At 40.3% G+C, this 22,293-nt stretch overlaps 1 protein-coding gene across 1 annotated transcript in view; it reads right to left on the reverse strand.

Moving 5' to 3' along the window:
* The window catches only part of ERC2 (ELKS/RAB6-interacting/CAST family member 2), a 338,677-nt gene that overhangs the window by 195,717 nt on the left and 120,667 nt on the right, over positions 1 to 22,293 (reverse strand). Inside the window, exon 4 of the mRNA XM_081805747.1 lies at positions 15,709 to 16,125. Coding sequence (XP_081661873.1) covers positions 15,709 to 16,125 — 417 coding nt within the window. The remainder of the gene's footprint in view (positions 1 to 15,708; positions 16,126 to 22,293) is intronic.

Below are 22,293 nucleotides of genomic sequence, written 5' to 3' on the forward strand. Positions count from 1 at the left end.
TTAGCCCAGTGATGGGTATTAAGGAGGGCACGTTCTGCATGGAGCACTGGGTGTTATACGCAAACAATGAATCATGGAACACTACATCAAAAACTAATGATGTAATGTATGGTGATGAACATAACATAATAAAAAAATTAAAAATAAATAAAAGTCTGTAGAGAGAATAAACAAGATCTAGTGATATAGTGGATATAGGGGATGTGGTAGGCTGAAAGATGGCCACATCCTAATCCCCAAAATTCGTGTATATGTTACCTTACATGGCAAGAAGGACTCTGAAGATATGATTGTTAAGGATCTTAGGACAGGAAGATTATCCCAGATTATCTGGGTGAACCCAATGTAAGCACAAGGGTCCTCCTAAGAAGGAGGTGGGAGGGTCAGTCAGAGGGAAGGAAATGTAACAACAGTAGCAGAGGTCACAGAGAGAGAGATTTAAGGATCTAGGAAGGGGCCACGAGCCAAGGATTGCAGCTGGCCTCTAAAGAGTGTGAAAGGCAAGGAAATGCATTCTCCCCTAGAGCCTCCAAAAGGACACAGGCTTGCCAACACACTGATTTTAGCACAGTGAAATTGATTTCAGACGTCTGACTCCCAGAACTAGGAGAATAAATTTATGCTGTAAACCACTAAGTTTGTGGGAATATGTTACAGCAGCAATAGGAAACTAATACAGGAGTGATAGAGAAAGAGAAATTGATGATAACTCCCAGTATCTGGATCGGGTGGGGAGTTAAACAGCGGGGTCAGTCCGCGAGACAGAGACATAGGGGGAAGAACAGCTGGGAGGAAGACAAAAAGTTCCACTCTGGACAGGCTAAATTTAAGATGTCTCTGCAACCCACAAGATGCTCACTAGAAAGTTACAGGTATGGCCCTGATGCTCAGGAGAGAGGTCCAGACTGGGGATGGAATTTTCCACAAACTTGGTACTCAGTATAGCTTTAATTAGGTCTACTGGATTTTCATCTTCTTTTAACAGGTTAGCTGCAGGAAAATTACCACTACTATTATAATGGATATAAAATACACTATAAAGAGTAATTATTTCTATAGGCAAGAACAGGATAGTGGAAAGAACTCGATTCAAATTCTAACTCTAACATGGTAGCTACGTGACCCTGCAAAAGTCACACCTAGTCTGTGCCTCAATTTCCTCATCTATAAAGAGAGGATAAGTCCTAACTGAGATTAAATGTATAATGAGTGACTGGCACTTAGCTGAGTGTCAAGCACAAAGTAAGTGCTCAATAAAGGGTAGCTATTATAAGTACTACGTATGCAGAACTCATTAAAAATATTTTGATGAATCATAAGAATTTTTGTGTCATCCTAAAAAGTTGTAACAACTTCTAATTATTTCATGCTTTCTTTCCCCAGTCATTCTCTATATACATCAAACACTTCGGTCATCTATTATCTTACATTAAAGATGTATAAGATGATCTCTCCTCACAAGACGCAGGTGTGTATCAATAATGATAAACCTGATCTGTCAGCATCTACTGTGTGCCAGGTGTCGGTAATATTAAAGATGAGTAGGATGTGATTCCTACTCCCAAGGAATGCACAGTCTTGAGAGGAGATATAGATAGGTGGATAGACATACAGATATATAGAGATAAATATATAAAGATAAGTAAACTAACATTTATTGAGCACCCTTACAGGTATTCATGCATTACATGTAATTTACCTATTACATGCATGACATTTAAGTTTATTCAAACTCTGTGAACTAGATATCTACCATACAGTATAATCTACTCTATAACATTCTGGAGCAATTACAAAGTGAACCCAGGATGGTGGAGAGAAGGTCACTCTGGAGTTCGCACAGCTAGGTACAAACACCTATGCCCCAACAAGTGACCTGTAAAATGCCACCAGGTGAGGTTTTATTCTGAAGAGAGAACCAACGGTTTGTAAAGGGAGCATGGACTTGCTTTACAAGGAGACCAACTGATGCGACCGTAACTCCGTAACTCCTGCTTATCCTCGCCTCACCTTTCTTCGTAGAAACATAAATGACATTTGTTGAGCCAAGCCTTGTGCAAAGTGCTTCGTATAAGTCATTTCATTTGAGACCAGAGAATAAACTTGCACAGGTGGATGAAAAGGTTTTACAGGAAGCAGAGAAAACTGCTGATTAAAATTATATTAGGCCAGAAGTCTCCTGTAAATTTCACTAATATTCTTAGGTCTCTTGAAAAAGCCCAGAACTTCTATTTGGAACATAACAAGAAAGACAAGTAACCCCATAAAACAATGCAGATGAAAACACAAAGGGAAGAAAATGACTGAGGTTAAAATAAAAGAGAAGGAAACTGACATATTAAGAGAAAGAGTAAGATTTCAAATGAAGTCATAATATGAGCCAGATCAGAAACCTAAATAGAAAAGGAAAGTTTCAAAAAAAACAAATCAGAGACAGAGAGGAACTGGGTGGGAAGAAATGACCAGAAGTTATTTCGACTTTCTATAGAACAGTAGATACAATGGTTCTCATCTCTGAGGTCAAGTCCCCTGTGAGGTCTTAGGCAAGCTACTCAGCTGCCCTGATGAAGAAATGGGACAATGTCAGCACCTACACCTCACAGGGTTGCTCTGTAACTGAGTAGAGCACTCAGTCCCATGCCTGCACCAGAGAGCCTTCTATTTTTTACAGTGGCGGCAACAACGATGATGATTTATGCTATTTACAGCACCCTGCCAGGGCCTCCCACGATGAGACTCCATCAACCTTTCTCTCTCCATCTGATAGCCATCAGACAGACCATGCCACACAGATTTCTCAAGAGGCTGCCGTGATTTCAGAAAATGTGGTCATTTTAGACCATTCTCCTGGAGTCCTCTCACATTTTTGTCTGTGAGGCAACCAAGCAAAAAGACAGCATGCAAAGATAACCACAGCCTACAAAAAGGGGAAAACATAATGAGTTCTTCAAAGAGATTTCATGTCTTCTGGAGAATCCTGTGTCATCATGTGTCAGAAGTCCCCGCTCAGCATAAGCATCCTCAAATCTCCACTAAACTCCCGTGATCCCTCTCCCTGTAACAGTTGCTCAAGAGGCAGCCTAAGAATATCCATTGAGGTTAGCACCTGGCAGGTTTTTCAGGCGTCTCAAGCTTCCAGTGTGGAACTGGCAAAGATCCAGTCATGTGCAACATTCTATCTTTTAAAGCAACTAAAGCTTGAGTCCTTAAAACCACCTAAATCTTGACATGCGTCATAAAAGTATTGCAACAGAGACTGTTGGCAGGAACACCACTGGGTATGATGAAGCCATGGTGGAATACCTACATTAAGTGTTATTTCTGCTGTCGCAGGCACAATCAGGTCCTGCCTCTTTCTTGCTGTATGGACTCTGACAGAAGGAAAAAGATCTCCACTGCCCTTTAAAAAAAAAAAAAAATCACCTTGTAATGCATCCCTGTTTGGATGTGGATGGAAAAAGCAATGCTTTAAAGATCATTTGTCTGTACCAGGATTAATCTCCAGCATGCTAAAAAGTGCTCACAGCTGGCGAGGGCGCTCTTGATTCCAGGTTCAAGTGATTAAATCTAAAGAGGTTTTCTTTTTAGCAACTATTTAGAGAAATATGTTTAAGTCTGGCCAAGAAATATAAAAAGAAAGTGGCACAAAATAAACCCAAAAGAAGCTAAGGTTAGAGAAGCAGCTAATCTCCATAAGTAGGTTTCTGAGTGGGGGAGGTACTGAGTGTTGATAAAGCATTTCCTTTGTATATGATCACTGGACCCAACATGCGGCACTTGGAGAATACAGAAACTCTGCCACTCATCAGTGGAATTCTCTGGGAGAAGAGAACTTTCCTCCATTAATAACTTTTAAAAACATGCACTAATTCATGCTGACAGTCCAAATCCTCCCATCAAACTTCATTAAGTGATCGGGCTGAGTTCAAACATATATGCAGGATAAAGAGAAAAACTCAAGTCTAGAGAAAATTGGGAAAGGGGGAAGGATAGTTAACAAAATCCTATAGTCTAAACTTAAAGTTTTAGAGTCAGGAAAAGAGGGCAAAATTAGAGAACTTGGTCAAGTGGGTCAAAAAATAAAGGTTTCAGTTGCATAAAAAGCCAAATATGAGTTCAGACTTTTTAGTGTGATATACATAAATACTTGTTGCTATTTTAATATTTGCCTTTACTTGAGATTTAGTAGGAATCTGCCTGAGGCAAGATTTTTTAATAGTAATAATAAAAATACTTACTAGTACTTAGAGCAAAGTATGTGTGGTCATGATGTTTTTAAGGAAAGAAAAGGTAATTCTGAACATCTGTACTACATTTCCACATGATAAAACTACCACACTCCAAAATTATTCTGAAGTTTGGTGGAGCTGGGGAAGGGGTGGATAGCAGTTCATGTAGAGAAATGTTTATTGAAAAAACAGAAAGGGAGACTCAGAGGCCATTTTGGGGAAAGCAGGGATGACAACCTTTACCGTAAAATAGAACTGTTGATTAATAGTGAGAGTCCAGTAGTCAAGAAGTGGCTTCTCAGATCCATAATTATTACCTCCATAAATACTCCTGAGAATCAAACATCTTTTATTTTCACAAAGTCCAGCTTTCCCACGTGGTACCTAAGACCAGAACACCACCCCCAACCCCTCCCTTAGATTTATTTTCTAGGACTTGCCTAATTCCCAGCCCTACCTTTCCTGAGGGGGGGAAGGGGAAGAGAGTCAGAGGTAGCTTCTCTTTCAATCTCTCTGTCACACACACACACACCACTTCTGTTTCTTTTCAGACTCAAGCCCCCACCTCCCCTCAGCACATCTGTTTCCTAGTTCAATCCCCTGCAGACAGTCTCTGGGTCAAGAATTATCATGACTGGGCTGCCCTTCCTCAGTAAAACAGTTTCAAGCAGGTGGGGCTGGGAATTACTGTATTTTGCCACAGCCACAGGCCAGCCACCAGAAGGAGTGTCAATCACTCTACACCAGCAGTTCACAAGCTGTGTGATTTTGCCCCCCACCCCCGCCCTCCAGGAGACATTTTGCAATGTCTGAAGACATTTTTGGTTGTCATAACTGGGAGAAGGGGAAAGGTACTATTTGCACGTAGTAGATAAAAGCCCAGGGTACTGCTACACATCCTACAATGCACAGGACAGCCCCCACAAAAGACACATCCTGTCCCAAATGCCAATAGTGCTGTGATTGAAAAAACCTGAGCTACACCAAGGAAGCAAAATTTCAAAAATAGACAGGGTCTTCCTCCAACACTAAATATGCTCAAACAGCTGACAACCCAACCCCCCTGCTACCAGAACAGATCTTACCGCCTTAGAGGCTGAAGGAAGGGCAGAGGGTGGTAAGGGGATTTCTCAGTTATCATCCTGACCAGGCCCTGGCTTTACCTGATTAAGAGCCCTTATCTTGATCTTGGACTTCTAGCTTCCAGAATTGTGAGAAAATAAATTTCTGTTGTTTCAAAAAAAAAAAGAATACTTTCCATAGGAAAACCTAGCAAATCTATGGCACACCAGTGATTACTACGTATAAGTATCTTTTAACACGATTTATATATACACGGACAGTTTTTCAGGCCAGTTCCTTCAAAGCAGCCACAGATTTAATAAAGCATTGTAGAGGCCTAAAAAGCGTCAGTAAGCACAGGCATTTAAAAAAAAAAAAAAAAAAGAGAGAGAGGAGGAGGAGTTGGAAGTTGGAAGGAGGTGTTTTAATTAGGTCAGGAATTCCTGGTTCCTTTGGAGTTTGAATGGCAATTTCCATTTCTCTGGCATCTTAATAGGTTAGTGAATTCTTCCCACACAGTCCCTTTGTAACCCACAGGTTACCTCCCCAACACCCACCACTCCTGAAAGAGCTGCAGACTTTCATGATAACTGGCAATGCCCAATGCCCAGATTTTCATCTGGGGATGAAAATCACCAGCCTAATCATTGTAAAGGAAATATGGGCAGAAATGACAGAAAAAAAATAGTCTCCTCATTTAAAACAAATACTTAAAAGCTATAAAAAATAGTCAGATTTGATACTCTAAATATAACTAATTGCACATATGCTTTTTACCAAACATCTCGATTCAAAAACTGTTTACTTATCATCTAATTCAGAAGTCACCACACTTTTTCTTAAGGACTAAATAGTAAATATTTTAGGCTTTGGGGGCCAGGAGGCAAAATTGAAAGAGGTTTTCTTTTGAGGAACTATTTAGATATTAAATACATATGTATATATACTTAGGATATTATATTTAGGATATATTTAGGATATTATATACTTACATAATCTTTTCAAATATAGCTATCTAAAAAGGTAAAAACTATTCTTAGTGCCCAGGCCATAAAAAAACAGATGGTGAGCCACGCTTGCCCCCCAAGCTCTAGTGTGCCCACTCTTGATCTAATTGAGTAGTAAGTCTTTATGTTTATTCTAAAGGCTCACTCATCTTTCTTTCTTTTTCCTTTCTCTATAAATCACTCATATGTAATTATACCTTTCCTTTATTAAGGAGGATTTGATTCCTTATTTGTATAAGTCACAACTGCTGTAACTATAAGCCAGTCATAGGAATCACCCAACAAGCATTCACATTGCCTTATTTAACCCTCTACCCAAAACATTTAAGACACTCTTAACATATGTGCCAAACTGGAAACACAAAGTTTCCCCTCTCACATCCAAGCCAGAATGGGTGGGAAAGTAGATTTTGTTTTTCCAAAGTTTAGCCACCTAGAAGAACAATGAAATGGGGCACTTATCGCAGGTTATAAATACAGTTTAATGTCTCACACTGACATAGAGAGAAACCCAAAATACCCAACAAAAACTAAATAAAAAGTAAAGTCAGTTTGGGAAAACAAAGCATTTCTTTCAGGCAATGAAATAATGATAGATTTAAAAAATTGAAAAAGAAGGCTAACTTTGAACAGATAAAATGGGGAAGGTCCAGCTCTAAGCACCTCCTGTTTTTTCTTATTCTCTGTTCACAAAAATTCATCTATTTCCTAGGAATTCATGGAGGGCCTAGATGTACAGTACCATTCTTTGTATTTTAATCTAGTACTTTAACTTTCATGAGCGACAAATGGGCTGAGGAGATCTGGCTGTGATGCTGCATTCTGCATGGCACTGTTTAACCCTTCTACTGCTCAGTGACCTCATACATAGAGTTATAGTCCTGGATTCAACAGGCCCTGATAAGATGGAGCAAGAAAAAAAACAGAGCCTTTTGCATTATTTTTTCCCTTTTTGCATTGACCAAGAAAATATCCCTCAGCAAGAAGTCAGAAGACCAGAATTCTAGTTTCTGCTCTACTCAGGCATTATCCCTGGCAGTGCCAATGAGTTGTTAGGAACAGGTGCCTGGAACCAGCAGGCCTAAATGTGAATCCCAGATCCATCACTACTTGCTCTAAGAAGCTGGACCAGACACATCATCCTTTTGGGCCATAGATTCCTCATCTGAGAGGCAGGAAACCACCACTCACCCCAGAGTATTGTTGGGAGGATTAAGTGGCACTCCCTCGAAGTTGATTAGCACAGGCTGATGCTCTTGAGTGCCCAGTAAATGTTATTTGTCATTACTTCTTAATCTCTCTGACCCTGTTTCCTCACAGGATTACCAGGAGCATCAGAGGAAAGCATTAAAACAGTGTATTCAATAAACTATGAAGCCTCCTTCATATGTAAGGTATTAGCTGATGTTCCGTCCAAGACAGGTAGGACCTTGGTATAGCTGAGCTGTCTCAACTTCCTATTGCCACAGTTTGTGACATACTGAAGTATCCACAGTCCTGGTACTTGGAGTACTTTCTCGCCACTGAGGTTTCATTTGTGGTGCACAGTTTTACCAAATGTGATAATAATAAATTAGGTCAGCTACCAAAAGAATATTTTTCAAAAAGTAGTCATACCCAAGGTAGAGCAAGAGGACAGGGTAGTGAGAACAGTAATGAGAGTCTCTCCCAGTGTAACCACCTGACATTCTCCCCGATCGCTATCACCTCCCCTCACCTCCCTCTACCCTGCCACTTTCTTTTCTCAGCGGGTTCCAAAATGCCTTGTGCCTAATGGCTCCCTGGGGCTCCACCAGTCTCTTTTACTATAAAAAGCCATCAGTGATACTCATTAAAATCAATATGGGGTAAAACTTGAACCATTTCAAATTAGCATGCAGTGTTCAAACTTTAAAGACTGTATTAGAATTTAAAGATAAGGCAAATGATGCTAAACAGAAACAGGAATAGGTGCATTCCCTTTATCATCAGAAATGTGTGGGTAAAGTTATGAAATCCTGCTTTTGAAAGTGTTGTTAATCAGGATTCAGAGAGAGCGCTTCCTTGTAAAGATGCTTCATTGGCATTCATCCTGTACGGAGTGCTTGGAGAAAATGGAACTAAGTGAGAACAAAGGGAATCTGTATCAAACTGGCATCAGTCAATGAAAATTCTACATAATCTCGAAGGATATACCATAGTCAAAATGACATGCTTACTCAGAAAAGAGGCATGAAAGAGAAGTATGCAGTTCCTAAGGTCACCTCTTAGACAACAGTAGGGGTGAGTGACAAGGCAAACTTTGGAATGATCACACAAACTGGGGACTTGGTAGCCACAAATGATTAGGTGTGTTTGCAAACAACAGCAACAACAACAATGTGACCAATAGTCAGAAATGCCTTGTGGGCTTCACAGAACTTCACAGTCATTTCCTGAGCCATGTTCTTAACCCTGGTTGGACAGCTCCACCAGGATTTCATCAAACTCAACACATCCAAGGTCCCTCCTCAAGCCTAGCGCCTCTTACTGGCCACTCCTGCTGGCCCACTATCCCACTATCTGTCTGTGCCCAGGACCATAGAGGCTGTCTGCTCCTCGCAGCTCCCAGCACTAGGTTCCCAGGTTGTCAAGGTCAAGGTAGAGATGACCTTTCCCTTCAACTCCTGTGGCTACCACCCAGATTCAGACTCTTGGTAACCTGAACAACCACGGTATCCTTCTAACTTGTCTCCATGCCTCCTCCTCCCCATCCACTATCAATTAGCACGAACAATCTTTTCTGATCATGCCATTCTCCTGGGAAAATTCCTTCAACAGCTGCCTAGAGCCTACCGAGTAAAAGCCAATCCCTGTGTCACATGTTCAGGGCCTTGAGTGACCTGACCTCAAACCACCTTTTTAGCCTTATTTCCTCTCCCTTCTGGCAGGTAGAGTTTCAACTACTCAAACTCATGGCACCCCCAAACACATCACAGTTCCCACCTCTGAGGTTTGGCTCAGCTGTCTCTTTTCTAATCATACTTCACCATTACCCCTGTGTGTTGAAATTCTTCCTGCCTTTGAAGACCAGCTCTGTCATGGATGAAGTCCGTGGTCAGCCTCCTACCTCTAAGCTGCACAGCATTTAAGTGCCATTTGATCTTCTCTTAGTACACCACCCTGAGAAGTAGTAATGTGTGATGGTGACAAGTATAGACTGTGCACCCAGATTTCCCAGGTTCTGATCTTGGCTCCAGCATTTGCTTTGTGTGACTGGAAATAATTACTTACTTCTTTGTGCCTCCATTTCTTTATCTGTGTGATGGGAATGATGACAACTGTATTTATGTAGTACAGAACCTGATGTAAGTGTGAGCTGTTTCTCTTACTGCCCACCTGAATCCTTGAACAAGACCACAAACTTGCCAGGGGTTCTCGCACAGCATCCTGCATATGGATGTTCAGCATGTGTTCCATGACATCCAACACGGTTTCAAAAAAATGAAAGAAAACTTCCAGTTAGGGTTACACTCGAGTTCCTGCTCCACACCAAACACAGAGCAATGACAGAGAAAACATAAAAGAGCATGGCACTATAATCATTATGAATCACTACTGTAATATTGGCAAAAAAAAATCACAGAGAAATTCTCTATCGTTTTTTAGATATTTTTTCACTCTCAAAATATTTACTGAGCACCTGCAGGCAATATATGAGGCCTGGGAATATGAATGTAATGTACTGATCAGGTAAGAAATTTACTTTATTGGGCGCCTGGGTGGCTCAGTCGGTTAAGCGACTGCCTTCGGCTCAGGTCATGATCCTGGAGTCCCGGGATCAAGTCCCGCATCGGGCTCCCTGCTCAGCGGGGAGTCTGCTTCTCCCTCTGACCCTCCTCCCTCTCGTGCTCTCTGTCTCTCATTCTCTCTCTCACAAATAAATAAATAAAATCTTTAAAAAAAAAAAAAAAAGAAATTTACTTTATTAAAAAAAAAAGGAGCAATTGTTAGGTTCTGTAATATATATAGGAAATAACTCTTGCAAGAGAGAATATGTAAAATGTTATGTTAATGTGATCACTCATGTTTAGTAATATTTTCTGTGATAAACTGTGTTGGTAGAAATAGAACATGTTAAATCTGTAGAATCAGAATTAGAAATCCCTGCCTCAGCAAAATCATGGTTCAGCCAGCAGAACTGGAGACAAATTTATGTCACAAGGAAAGAGGCCATAGGGTTTTGAGATGGGGAGACTATGGTGGAGCTTAAAAGTTTAGGCAAAGATCATATAGTGGAGATTTGAGTCATCAGTAAAAGGTTTATGAGCTCAAGAACTTCTAGGTCACAGACTCTGCCTTGATGGGTCTCCCACTGGCCCAGGAACAACCTGGGTAAATAAATGAGGAAAGCAAGAATTCATGTTGCCTTACCCTCCTCCTCCCTGCCCCAATTGCAGCATGTTGGGAAGCCCAGTCCTAGTCTCCTGGGTTAGTAGCAACTGTGGCCCCCAATGACTTGATTGCTCTTCAGCCCTTGCTACCAAAGATGGGCAAGCCGCCCAAAGGGATTAGCACAGGAAATCCACAGACATGTCAGCAGAACATATACCCTTCCCTTCAAACATCCTACAGTGCAATGAGTCCTGAGATTCCTGACTCTCTTCTAAGGACCAGCCAAGGAAATATTAAGGAGAGTGAATTGAATATAGGAGAATCTGGCATATAAGCCCACTTTTTCTTTAATGAAATCAATAGTATTTGGGGTACTTGATTACCAAAACCTTTACAGGGAAAAATATGTTCTGTGCAGAAAAAGCTAGAGAACAAGGTAAATTATTACCACATCCAATAACGTCTTATCAAATCAACCTGTATGCAAAAGCATCCCACGACACTAGTGAGTAATGCTGTGTTTCAGCCAACACTTCGGCTCACATTAGCACATCAGTTGTAGTTCTTGGGCAATGGTTTTGGTCTTCCAAATAAGTTGAGATCATAGTCTTTTTGTTGTTGTTTCCTGCCAGGCAAAGAAGTGGTTTCGCCCTCAGCCTTTTCCAGACCACCAAAAGATAACACGATGCTAAAGCAACCCAACCCTCCCCATGTGCAACTCCTGCCAACTCAAAATCTCCTCAAACAATAGGCTAAACAAGACCAGTATTCCAGGAGATGGGGTTTATATGAGGCCCAACACCTCTGCCTGAGAATGAATCATAAAACCACTAGCACTCCATTCTCCAGTATTACACCATCTAGCCCCAAACCAGGTTGAACCGTGCAAAATGGAAAAGAAATCAGAACACACTGAACTTAAAACCTCAAGTACATTTTAAATTGTTTTAGATTCATTTAAATTAACAGAGGTCAGGCTACTTCTTTATTCAAGCTGGGCTATTCTTACCGCTTTAATACCAAAAGCAGTCAGCCACATTTTTCCACTAAAATGTAAAAAAAAATACCCTGACAGAAGAACATTCTAAAACTCAGTAGAGAATATGGAAACAGCTTATAATAAACTTTGCCTTCTAGAATAACTAATGGAGGAAATTACCCAGTTACTTGGCCATGGGAAACAACTATTTGTATATTTTTACACATTTTGCAGGTCACAAGTTAAAAGCACACTTTTTATTTTCCAGCATAGCTTTTTTCCGAAGTGTTTTTACAAAGAACACCAGTGCAGCAAGACAAAAGCAAGTTAAATAAGCCTGAGACCTTCCCCTTCCTGGGAATGACTGATGCACACTTGCATATTAAGGAATCTAAGAAGTCCTACAGTAAACTCTACAGAATCCAGCATTTTCCCAAGTTCATTTGGCCCTGCAGCCCTTTTTCTCTCATAGCGCATTATCAGCATCCCACAGAATGGCTGGTCTGAAGAGCACATTTTGGGAAAGATTCCTCTAGAAAAGGGATTTCATGAAATGGTTTAATGGCTGAAACTCTGGAGTCAGCCCAATTCGAATACCAGCTTCACCACTGGGAAGCTGAGCAAGTTTCTTAGTGTCACCTGTTCCTCAGTTCCCCCAGGTAAAATGGGCCAAATAATAGCACCTACCTCCCAGGCATGGGTCTTTCCACATGACTGGAACAGTCTTCTGAGAGCTTTACATGGCTGGTTCCTTCTTGTCATTCAGGTCTCAGTTCACAATATCACCCCCTCCAAGAGGCCTTCCCTAATCACCCAATATCAAGTTGGCCCCACCCAAGTCACTAGTTCTTCATCGTCTTCTTTTCTTCATGATACTTCTCTGTTTAACTATTAAATTATGTTTCATCCCCACAGAATATAAGCACGATGAAGTCAAACTTTATTAGTTATGATTGCTTTATCCCAAAACAGATCCTCAGTAAGTGCTCATTGAATGGATGGATAAATGAATGCATGAGGTAGTTGTGGGAGTTAAATATGAATAAATGAGAGCATTCTTTGAAGTGTTTGAAACATAAGCATCTATACAGATGCTGTTATGAAAACTTCTAAGGAATGATGAGTGGTTAAGGCACTCATAATTCTTGCACTATTTAACTTGCCTTTTCTTGCTGTATTGTGGGTAAACATTTCATGGCATTTATTCAGAGATGTGTTGGTAAATGGGCTTTAGGGATGGGGTGGCAGAGGCGTAGGCCCTGGGGGTAGCATTTGCTGATTTCCATGGTATAAATATTCCCACCATGACTAATTTCAAGTTATCAATGGTTTAAAAGCAGGCTCACAAAATTTCTGAAAATGTAACAAATGGTTCTCAGAAGCCAGTACAATCCTTCTCTTGGGGAACATCCTTTCAGGCCTCCAAGTCTTTTTGTTGAGTTAAGTTTAAAATGAGATTTTTATATAGAGACACCTTTTCCACATGCACCTTCTTGATAAGCCAAGAAAAAGGCAATCCACTGATTTCATCTGATGCTCAAGGAAACTAGCTGGATGTGTTGGGCTGAATTTTCTGTACCACTCTCTGTGGGCTCTCAGACTGATGGTTAAGGCTCTGAACATGATCTATTTCCATGCCAGATCACTGTGAGGGCAAACTAATCTTGTAAAACACAAATTGAATTTTGTTTAGATTCATTTAAGTGGAGGCATCCGCACAACAGTATCAAGGCACCATCTACCTAGTGCTACTAATGAGCAGAATCTAATAACAGAAAAATAGTGACTCTGCCCTGACCACAAGACCCCAACATGAAGTCAAGGTCAATGCTGCAGATGGAGGTTTCCCTGGAATCACTGCCCGGCTGTACATGCAACTTGATCCCTTGGCACCCAAAATAAAGCAGCAGCTTTTTTCAACTATGGCAATCTCCAGCCACAGTTCTAAGATAACACAACCAAAATTTCAAAATCCACAGTTGCTTTACAGGCAAGTGATTACTGCCAGTAGTTATTTCTTCTCTTCTGTAAACTAAATGTAAAGTCTAGGGAGTAAGGCAGGAAGACATTAGTTTATGCTCCACTCTATTGGTTATTTATTGCTGTGTAACCAATTACCCCTAAATTCAGCAGCTTAAAACAGCACACATTTATTATCTCACAGTTTCTGTGGGTCAGGAATCCAGCACAGCTTAGCTGGGTCCTTTGCTTCACAGTCTCTCACAAAGATGCAAGCAAGGTGTCAGCCCAGGGCCTGTCATCTTATCTGAAGGTTGCACTGGGAAAGGATCCACTTCCAAGCGCGCTAAGTGGTTGTTGGCAATTTTCAGTTCTTTGTGGCTGTTTGAGTGGGGGTCTCAGCTCCTCACTGGGTGTTGACTAGAGGCTACCCTCAGTCCCTTGCCACATGGGCCTCTCTCACATGGCAGCTTGCTTCATCAAAGCAGGCAAGTTGAGAACACAATAGTATGCTTACAAGATGGAAATAACAGTCTTATATAACCTAATCATGGAAGTCACATTGGCATCCCATTACCTTCAGCATATTCTATTGTTTAGAATCAAGTCACTAGGTTCAGTCTATACTCAAGGACATGGATTTAGACAAGGGTATGATTTCAAAGAAGTACAAATCATTAGAAGCCTAACCATGACATTCAGCGTCTTGGAGTATGGATCGGAAGACCCAGTCCCAACAAAACATCTCTTTAAGCATCTCAATCTAAAACCAAGCCATGTGGTTTCCCAAGCATGTTGTTAATGTCTCATGAAAATAAATCAAGGGAGAATAAGCATGAAGGACATTAGGTCTAAAGATACAAAAGTCTATTCAAATGTTCTAAGCAAATACAATCTACATCAGAGAAAACTCCTGGGAGCATCTACATTAGCAAGCCCCATCATGGGAGCATGTTTTCTAAACAACCAAAAAAATGACTCACAAGAACTGCCCATCCGAAAAAGTATATAATGCCAAGAAATCTAATTTGGTCTGAAAGCAAATATCTTTTGGAATTTTTATTTATTGCTATAGAATATTTTAAAAATATAATTAATGCCATTTTTTTTTATTTTATTTATTTGAGAGAGAGAGAATGAGAGACAGAGAGCATGAGAGGGAAGAGGGTCAGAGGGAGAAGCAGACCCCCAGCTGAGCAGGGAGCCCAATGTGGGACTCGATCCCGGGAGTCCAGGATCATGACCTGAGCCGAAGGCAGTCGCTTAACCAACTGAGCCACCCAGGCGCCCTAATTAATGCCATTTTATTGCTTCTTATTTTCTGTGAGATCTGCGTCTCCCTCAGCATTTTGCCTACATGGTACTTTTGAGATCTACATCCACCACAGCAGCAAGGAACTGCTGTAAAAATTTCAAAGCTTGGCTGTCACCCACATTTTTTCTAAGCTCTATCCAACTACATATCCTCAGATATCTGAGCACCCCAATATTCAATAGTGGTGGCAGGCTGGAGAGCCTCTGAAGGGCTTCAAATGATTTAATCCACTAAGTGCAAAATGCATACTCAGAAAACCTGGGACAGTTTGTCCTAGACAAAAGAAAATGCAGACGAAGATTATCTTAAACCTAAATGTTCAAAATTGGTCTGCACATTTTACCATTCTTCCCAGAAATATCGAAATGCTTTATTTTCTGCAAATGCTGCCCCAATTCAGCCATAAAAATATCTAGGTTCATTGTTTTGCTAATCACCTATTTGTTTTGCTCCTTTAGAGAGATGTATTCGATAAACATCTAAAACTTAGTATTGTACTTAAAAAACCCTGAAACTATGGCCATCTGTGGGAAAGCAATTGTAAACCACCTTAGAGTTGGCATGTGCTGCACATACTTGGATCCCGAATACGTGTCGAGTAACAATGGAACATATGTGTAGTGAGCAGAGAAAAAAAAACTAATGCAAAATTCCAGCTTAAAGGTGATAAGCAGACAGGAAGATTATAAAACGGATGCCAGGAAATTTTGTTAAGGCTGCAATCTTCCAACCTGTTAAAATAACTTGGTAACATATTTTAACTTGTAAAATATGGCTTTGGGGAAATAGAGTGAATGTCCTTACCTCTCTAAGATGTATGTTTTCCTTCTCTTTCTGGTCTAAAATCACTTCTAAGTGGCTGACTTGAGACTCAGCCTCTGCCATCCGCCGTGTCCGTTCATTGTCATCCTCGAGACTTTTAGAAGGCAAACCTTTACTTTGCAACATCTCAAGAAGCTTTTTAATCGACTCGTCTCGGGCATTGAGGGTCTGTTTCTGTGTTTCAATTCTCAGCTCCATTTCCTCCAAGGTCTTCCTTAAAAGGAACAGCTCCTTAGCTTGTCTGTCATGCTCAGCTTGGAGCCGCCGGAAGTTCTCCTCAGTCAGCTCAATGGTGAAGTGCTCAGCTCCACGGTTGCCACTCTCTTGCTGCAGGAGGTGATTGAGGTCTCTCTGGGTCCGAAGCTCATCTTGAAGGGCTTGGATTGTCAACTGCAGGTGCTGTGATGAGAAAGATGGAGCAGGAGAGGAGAAAGAAGGGGAAAAAGTCAATGGAGATGCCAAATGCTATTTGCTACTACCACACCATGAAGATGGGATGTTAATCATGAGGTAGGTCCAGAGGGCCAGCCGTGAAGTCCTCCAGGGTGACTTCAGAAGCATGGGACAGCACATGGAGAGGGGGAAATTAATTCAATGATGCTTTCTGAATGTCTTAGGAGAAGAGAAATGTACACATACACAGAAACAATATATTAGTGTCAGTCACGAGGGAAATTATACATCTACAGAGTTTCAGTTGAGGAAGTGGAAAGGATTAGAAGGGAAAGTCTCACAAACACACCTTCTTTACGCCCGTAATGCTCCAGACTCAGTATTCCTTGTTTCCTAAGGTGTTCTTTATTCTACTATCCATTTTTCCCATGATAAATGCATTTCCATTTAAAAAAATGAAAATAATAGCATCCACTACAAGTAGACACAAACGAAGACTTTATTTTTTACAAATAAAGCTGTGAACAGGTTTAGTAAACAGGATTACTGCATCTGCAAGCAAAAGGGAACAAATGCAGACAGGGACGGACACAAACACAAGGAGGTGAGGCTGTGCAGAACAAAACAAACAAGCCGCAAAGAGTGGACAAACCTTGGTTCTTCTGGCATCCAGTAACTGAACAGCGTGGGAAATGGAGAAAAAAAAAAAAAAGAAAATGAAGCAAAAAATCAACACAAAGAAAAGTCCAGTGCAAGCCAAGGATATTTAACAGAAAGAATCAACATAAAGTACCTTCACAGAGAAAAAAAAAGAAAAAAGAAAAACAATTTCTTATTACAGCAAAGATCCATAAGCTACACAAAATCTATAGCACTGCTGTTTGATAAATATGATCAAAAGAAAAAAAAAGAAGAAGAAGAAAGTGAGGTTAATTCCACCTTTTGTTTTCCTAAATCTCACTGACCCAGGAACCCAAAGTCTTCAGTATACTACCAGGAAAGAAAGCACAACACTCCAGAAGTACCCACATATTATTCCAAGTCACCATTTGAACCAAAATCAGAGTAAAAACACCAAAGAAACAAAATAGTTACCGGTTATGAGAAAAGAAACAGTTGCATGAGGACAGTTGGTGAATTCTGCAACACCTTCCCCACAGGGCCAACCCTCAGGCTGGTCAGAATAGGCAGCCATAAGCTTGAAGGCATTTTTGTCCTAGGAACAAACCAGGACACTTCGAAATTCAATCACCAGCCAGTAGACCGGACACAACGCTAAGCAAGGGAATCAAAATGAACACAGGGCATAGCTCCTGCCCCCAGGTACCTCACAGTACTGTAAGCCATAAATAATACTATGTCTAAGTTATATAAATATTGGAACAGTCCACATTTCAAAATCTTTCTGAATTCCTAAAGCTGGCACCAAGAGGTGGTGAGATCTTTCTGAGTGTGGTCTATGCCCAGAGATTAGCACTGAGTATTGCAACACCTTGATTAAACTATTTGTGGATCTATTTCATCTTTCCATTTAAGAACACCCACTGAGACATTCCCAGAGCACAAAGAACAAGTATTCTCTTTCTCATCCATGTGCCACAGTGCCTCAAAGGACAGTGACTGGGAGTGAGCACCTGGTATGTATTTAATGATGGTAATTATGAATTTTATAAACAAAATTCACTCCTGTAAAGTGTAAAATTCAGTGGTTTTTGGTATTCACAGAGTTGTGCAACCATCCACACAATACATTTTAGAACAGTTTCATCATTCCAAAAGAAGGTGCAGGACACAAAATTAATATAAAGAAATCTGTTGTGGGGTGTCTGGGTGGCTCAGTTGGTTAAGCATCTGACTCTTGATTTTGGCTCAGGTCATGATCTCAGGGTCGTGAGATCAAGCCCCACATCAGGCACTGTGCTGGATGTGGAGCCTGCTTAAGATTCTCTCTCTCCCTCTCCCTTTGCCTCTCCCCCCACAGCCCTCCTCACTCTCTCTCTCTCCCCCTCCCAAAAAAGAAAGAAATCTGTTGCATTTCTTCAGGCTAATAATGAAATAGAAGAAAGAGAAATTAAGAAAACAATCCCATTTACAATTTCACAAAGAAGAATAAAATACCTAGGAATAAATTTAACCAAGGAAGTTAAAGATCTCTACACTGAAAACTATAAGACACTGATGAAAGAAACTGAAGACAACACACAAAGAGATATTCCATGCCCATGGATTGGAAGAATTAATATTGTTTGTTTGTTTGTTTGAGAGAGGGAGAGTGAGAGAATCTTAAGCAGGCTCCACACCCAGTGTGGAGCCTGACACAGGGCTCGATCTCACAAACCTGAGATCATGACCTGAGCCAAAATCAAGAGTTGGACACTTAACTAAGCCACCCAGGCATCCCAGGATTAATATTGTTAAAATGTCCATTCTACCCATGGCAATCTAGATTCAGTGCAATCCCTATCAAAATACCAATAGTATTTTTTCTCAGAACTAGAACAAATTATTCAAAATTTGTGTGGAATCACAAAAGACCTCAAAAAGCCAAAACAATCTTGAAAAAGATGAACAAAACTGGAAGTAACACAATCCCAGATGTCAAGATATACTACAAAGCTATAATAATCAAAAGAGTATGGTACTGGCATAAAATTAGCCATATAGATCAACTGAACAGGATAGAAAGTTCAGAAATAAACCCATGCTTATATGGTCAACTAATCTTTGACAAAGGAGGCAAGAATTTAAAAGGGGGAAAAAACAGACTCTTCAATAAGTGGTGTTGGCAAAATTGGACACCTACATGCAAAAGGATTAAATTGAAGAACCTCCATACTGTTTCCCATAGTGGTCGCACCAATTTACCTTCCCACCAACAGAGTAGAAGAATTCCCTTTTCTCCATATCCTCAACAACACTTGTTATTTTTTTCATCTTTTTGATAATAGCCAGTCTGACAGGTGTGAGGTGATATCTCAACGTGGTTTTGATTTGCATTTCCCTGACAATCAGCAACGTTGAGCATCTTTTCATGTGCTATTGACCATCTGTATGTCTTCCTTAGAAAAATGTTTATTCATGTCCTCTGCCCATTTTTCAATCAGGTTGTTTTTTTACTAGTAATTTATGTAAGTTATTTATATATTTTGATATTAACCCCCTATCAGATATATGATTTGAAAATATTTTCTCTCATGCAGTAGGTTGCCTTTTCATTTTGTTGCTGGTCTTTTTTGCTGTGTAAAGCTTTCTATTGTGATGCAATCCCATTTGTTTATTTAAGCTTTTATTGCCCTTGCTGGAGGAGACTGACTGGAAAAATATTGCTAAGACTGATGTCAAAGAGCTTATTGCCTATGTTTTCTTCTAAGAGTTCTATGATTTTAGGCCTTACATTCAAGTCTTTAATCCATTTTGAATTTATTTTTATATATGGTGTAAGATAGTGGTCTAGTTTCACTCTAGCATGTAGCTGTCCAGTTTTCCCAGCACCATTTATTGAAGAGTCTGGTCTCTTTCCTATTTTATATTCTTGCCTCTTCTGGAATAGATTAGCTGACCATATATGTGAGAGTTTATTTCTGGACTCTATTCTCTTCCATTAATCTATGTGTCTGTTGGGGCACCTGGGTGGCTCAGTCGTTAAGCGTCTGCCTTCGGCTCAGGTCATGATCCCAGGATCCTGGGATCGAGCCCCGCATCGGGCTCCCTGCTCAGCTGGGAGTCTGCTTCTCCCTCTCCCCCTGCTTGTGTTCCCTCTTTCACTGTGTCTCTCTCTGTCAAATAAATAAATAAAAATTAATAAAATCTATGTGTCTGTTTCCATGTCAGTACCATATAGTTTTAATTACTATAGCTTTGCAGTATAGCTTGAAACCAGGAAGTATGATACCTCCTGCTTTGTTCTTTCTCAAGACTGTTTTGGCTAATTGGGGTTTTCTGTGATTCCACACAAATTTTAGGATTCTTTGCTCTAGTTCTGTGAAAAATGTCATTGGTATTGTGATGGAGATTGCACTGAATCTGTAGATTGCTCTGGGTATGGACATTTGAACAATATTAATTTAACAATATTAATTCTTCCAATCCATGAGCATGGCATATCTTTCCATTTGCTGGTGTCATCTCAAATATCTTTCATTAACGTCTTACAGTTTTCAGAGTACAGGACTTTCACCTCCTTGATTAAATTTATTCCTAGATATTTTATTATTTTTGATGCAATTATAAATGGAATTATTCTCTTAATTTCTCTTTCTGATAGATTATTAGTATATAGAAAAGCAACTGATTTCTGCATGTTAATTTTGTATCCTGCAACTTTACTGAATTCATTTGTTAGTTCTAATAGGTTTTTCTTTTTTTCTATATATAATATCATGTCATCTGCAAATGGTGACAGTTTTACCCCCTCCTTACCAATTTGGATGCCTTTTATTTCTTTTTCTTGTCTAATTATTGTGGCTAGGAGTTCTAATAATATGTTGAATAAAAGTGGCAAGAGTGGGCATCCTTGCATAAGCCCTGACAATTGTCTTCTTTCTTTTTTGCAATGAAAGTGCCTGACTTAAGATCTGATTGCCAAGGCATCCACTTTAAAGAGGCATCCACTTCAATGATGGCTACCTTGAATAAACACATTATCAACCACATGACTAGGTAAGAGACAGACTGCCTGCCCCAACTGAGTCTCCTTTTAGAGATCTTGATTGATTTCAATCACCGACGTTTTGAGCCACTTGTTTCTTCTCTTCCCACACTTTAAATCTTTCCTCTTATGTTTTAAATTCACCAATAAAGAATGAGCCCACAAAACCCTAGGCCCCCACCCTTGACCCCAATAAAAGCAGAACCAGAGCAATGCACTCTCTACCGATGACCTCACTGTATGGCCCCAACTCTGCTGTGCAATTTCTAGGTTCTTTAAATGATAAACCTCTATTTTTTTTCAAAGTTTCTTGATGGTTATTGCTGGAGGGCATCTTGCAGTCATACTAAGAACCACAAGGGTTAATCCAACAACAATACTGGTTTTTGATAGACTGAGACTAGCACAAAACAGATTTATGAGATGATCTAGGTTTATTTGGAAACAAACATGAATTGGGATGATCAGACTGGGAATCATCCTTTCTGAGAGTGACCAAAACTGATTGGTTTTCTTATATGGTTCACAGACTGGCCAAAAGGGAATTCCAAGGAAAAACTGCCAAAATGCTTTGAGCAGAGACAGCAACATTGGAAGACAGCTCTGTAAGGGGTTGGATGGGCAAGTTGCCTATCACTCTGATCTTCTGTTTCCACACCTGCAAAATGGGGATAATCATAATGCTTATCTCACAGAGTTCCTGTGAAGAATAACTAAGATAATGCATCAAGGGCCAGGTTTGAGAGTGAAGGAAGAGAAGAAGTTTGGTAGAAAGGAAGGAAGAAGGAAAGAAAGTAGAAGAGAAGAATAAGAGGGAAGGAAGAAGAAAGAAGGGAGAGAGAAATGAAGGGAAAACTGGTCCATTTATCCATTCAATATACATTTACCCAGTATCTCCCTCATACTCATGAAATATAAAACGAAAGAAAGAAAGCAAGCAAGAAAGAAAGAAAGATCCCTGTTCATGGTCCATGTAGATAAGTAAACTGATAGTAACTTTACTATGTTATGAGGGTTATAACAGAAGTCATAGCCAGGTGGCTAGAAATTCAGAGCAGATGTCACCCAGGCTGGAGACATGTGGGAAAACATCCTAAAGAGCCACCACTGAGCTGCATCTTGAAGAGCAATTGAGGGCCAGCCCCACGAAGAATGATGGAAAGAGAAGAGAAAGTATAAAAACCCAGAAGCAAAGACAGACCAGACCTATTAAGGAACAGTAATAGCAAAAATCTGGATAGTGTTTACCACATGCCACACAATGTTCTAAGCTTTTTTAATCCTCACAACCACCCTGTGAGGTAGCCACTGTTTAAGATCTCCATTTAATGGATGAGAAAATGGAGATGCAAAGTGGTTGAGTAACTTGCTCCAGGTCATCCACCTAGGTAAGTGGCCCAGCCAGATGTTCATCCAGACTGTCTGATACCAACTCCCCTGCTCAAACCATTATACCATCTAGCCTCCGAATTGGCACAACTACTTCAGGATTCTGGAAAAAAAGAATGTAGGGCAGGGGGTAAAAA

This window comes from Leptonychotes weddellii, chromosome 1, assembly GCF_054177405.1.
Source record: "Leptonychotes weddellii isolate Sample4059 chromosome 1, ASM5417740v2, whole genome shotgun sequence".
NCBI lineage: Eukaryota > Metazoa > Chordata > Mammalia > Carnivora > Phocidae > Leptonychotes > Leptonychotes weddellii.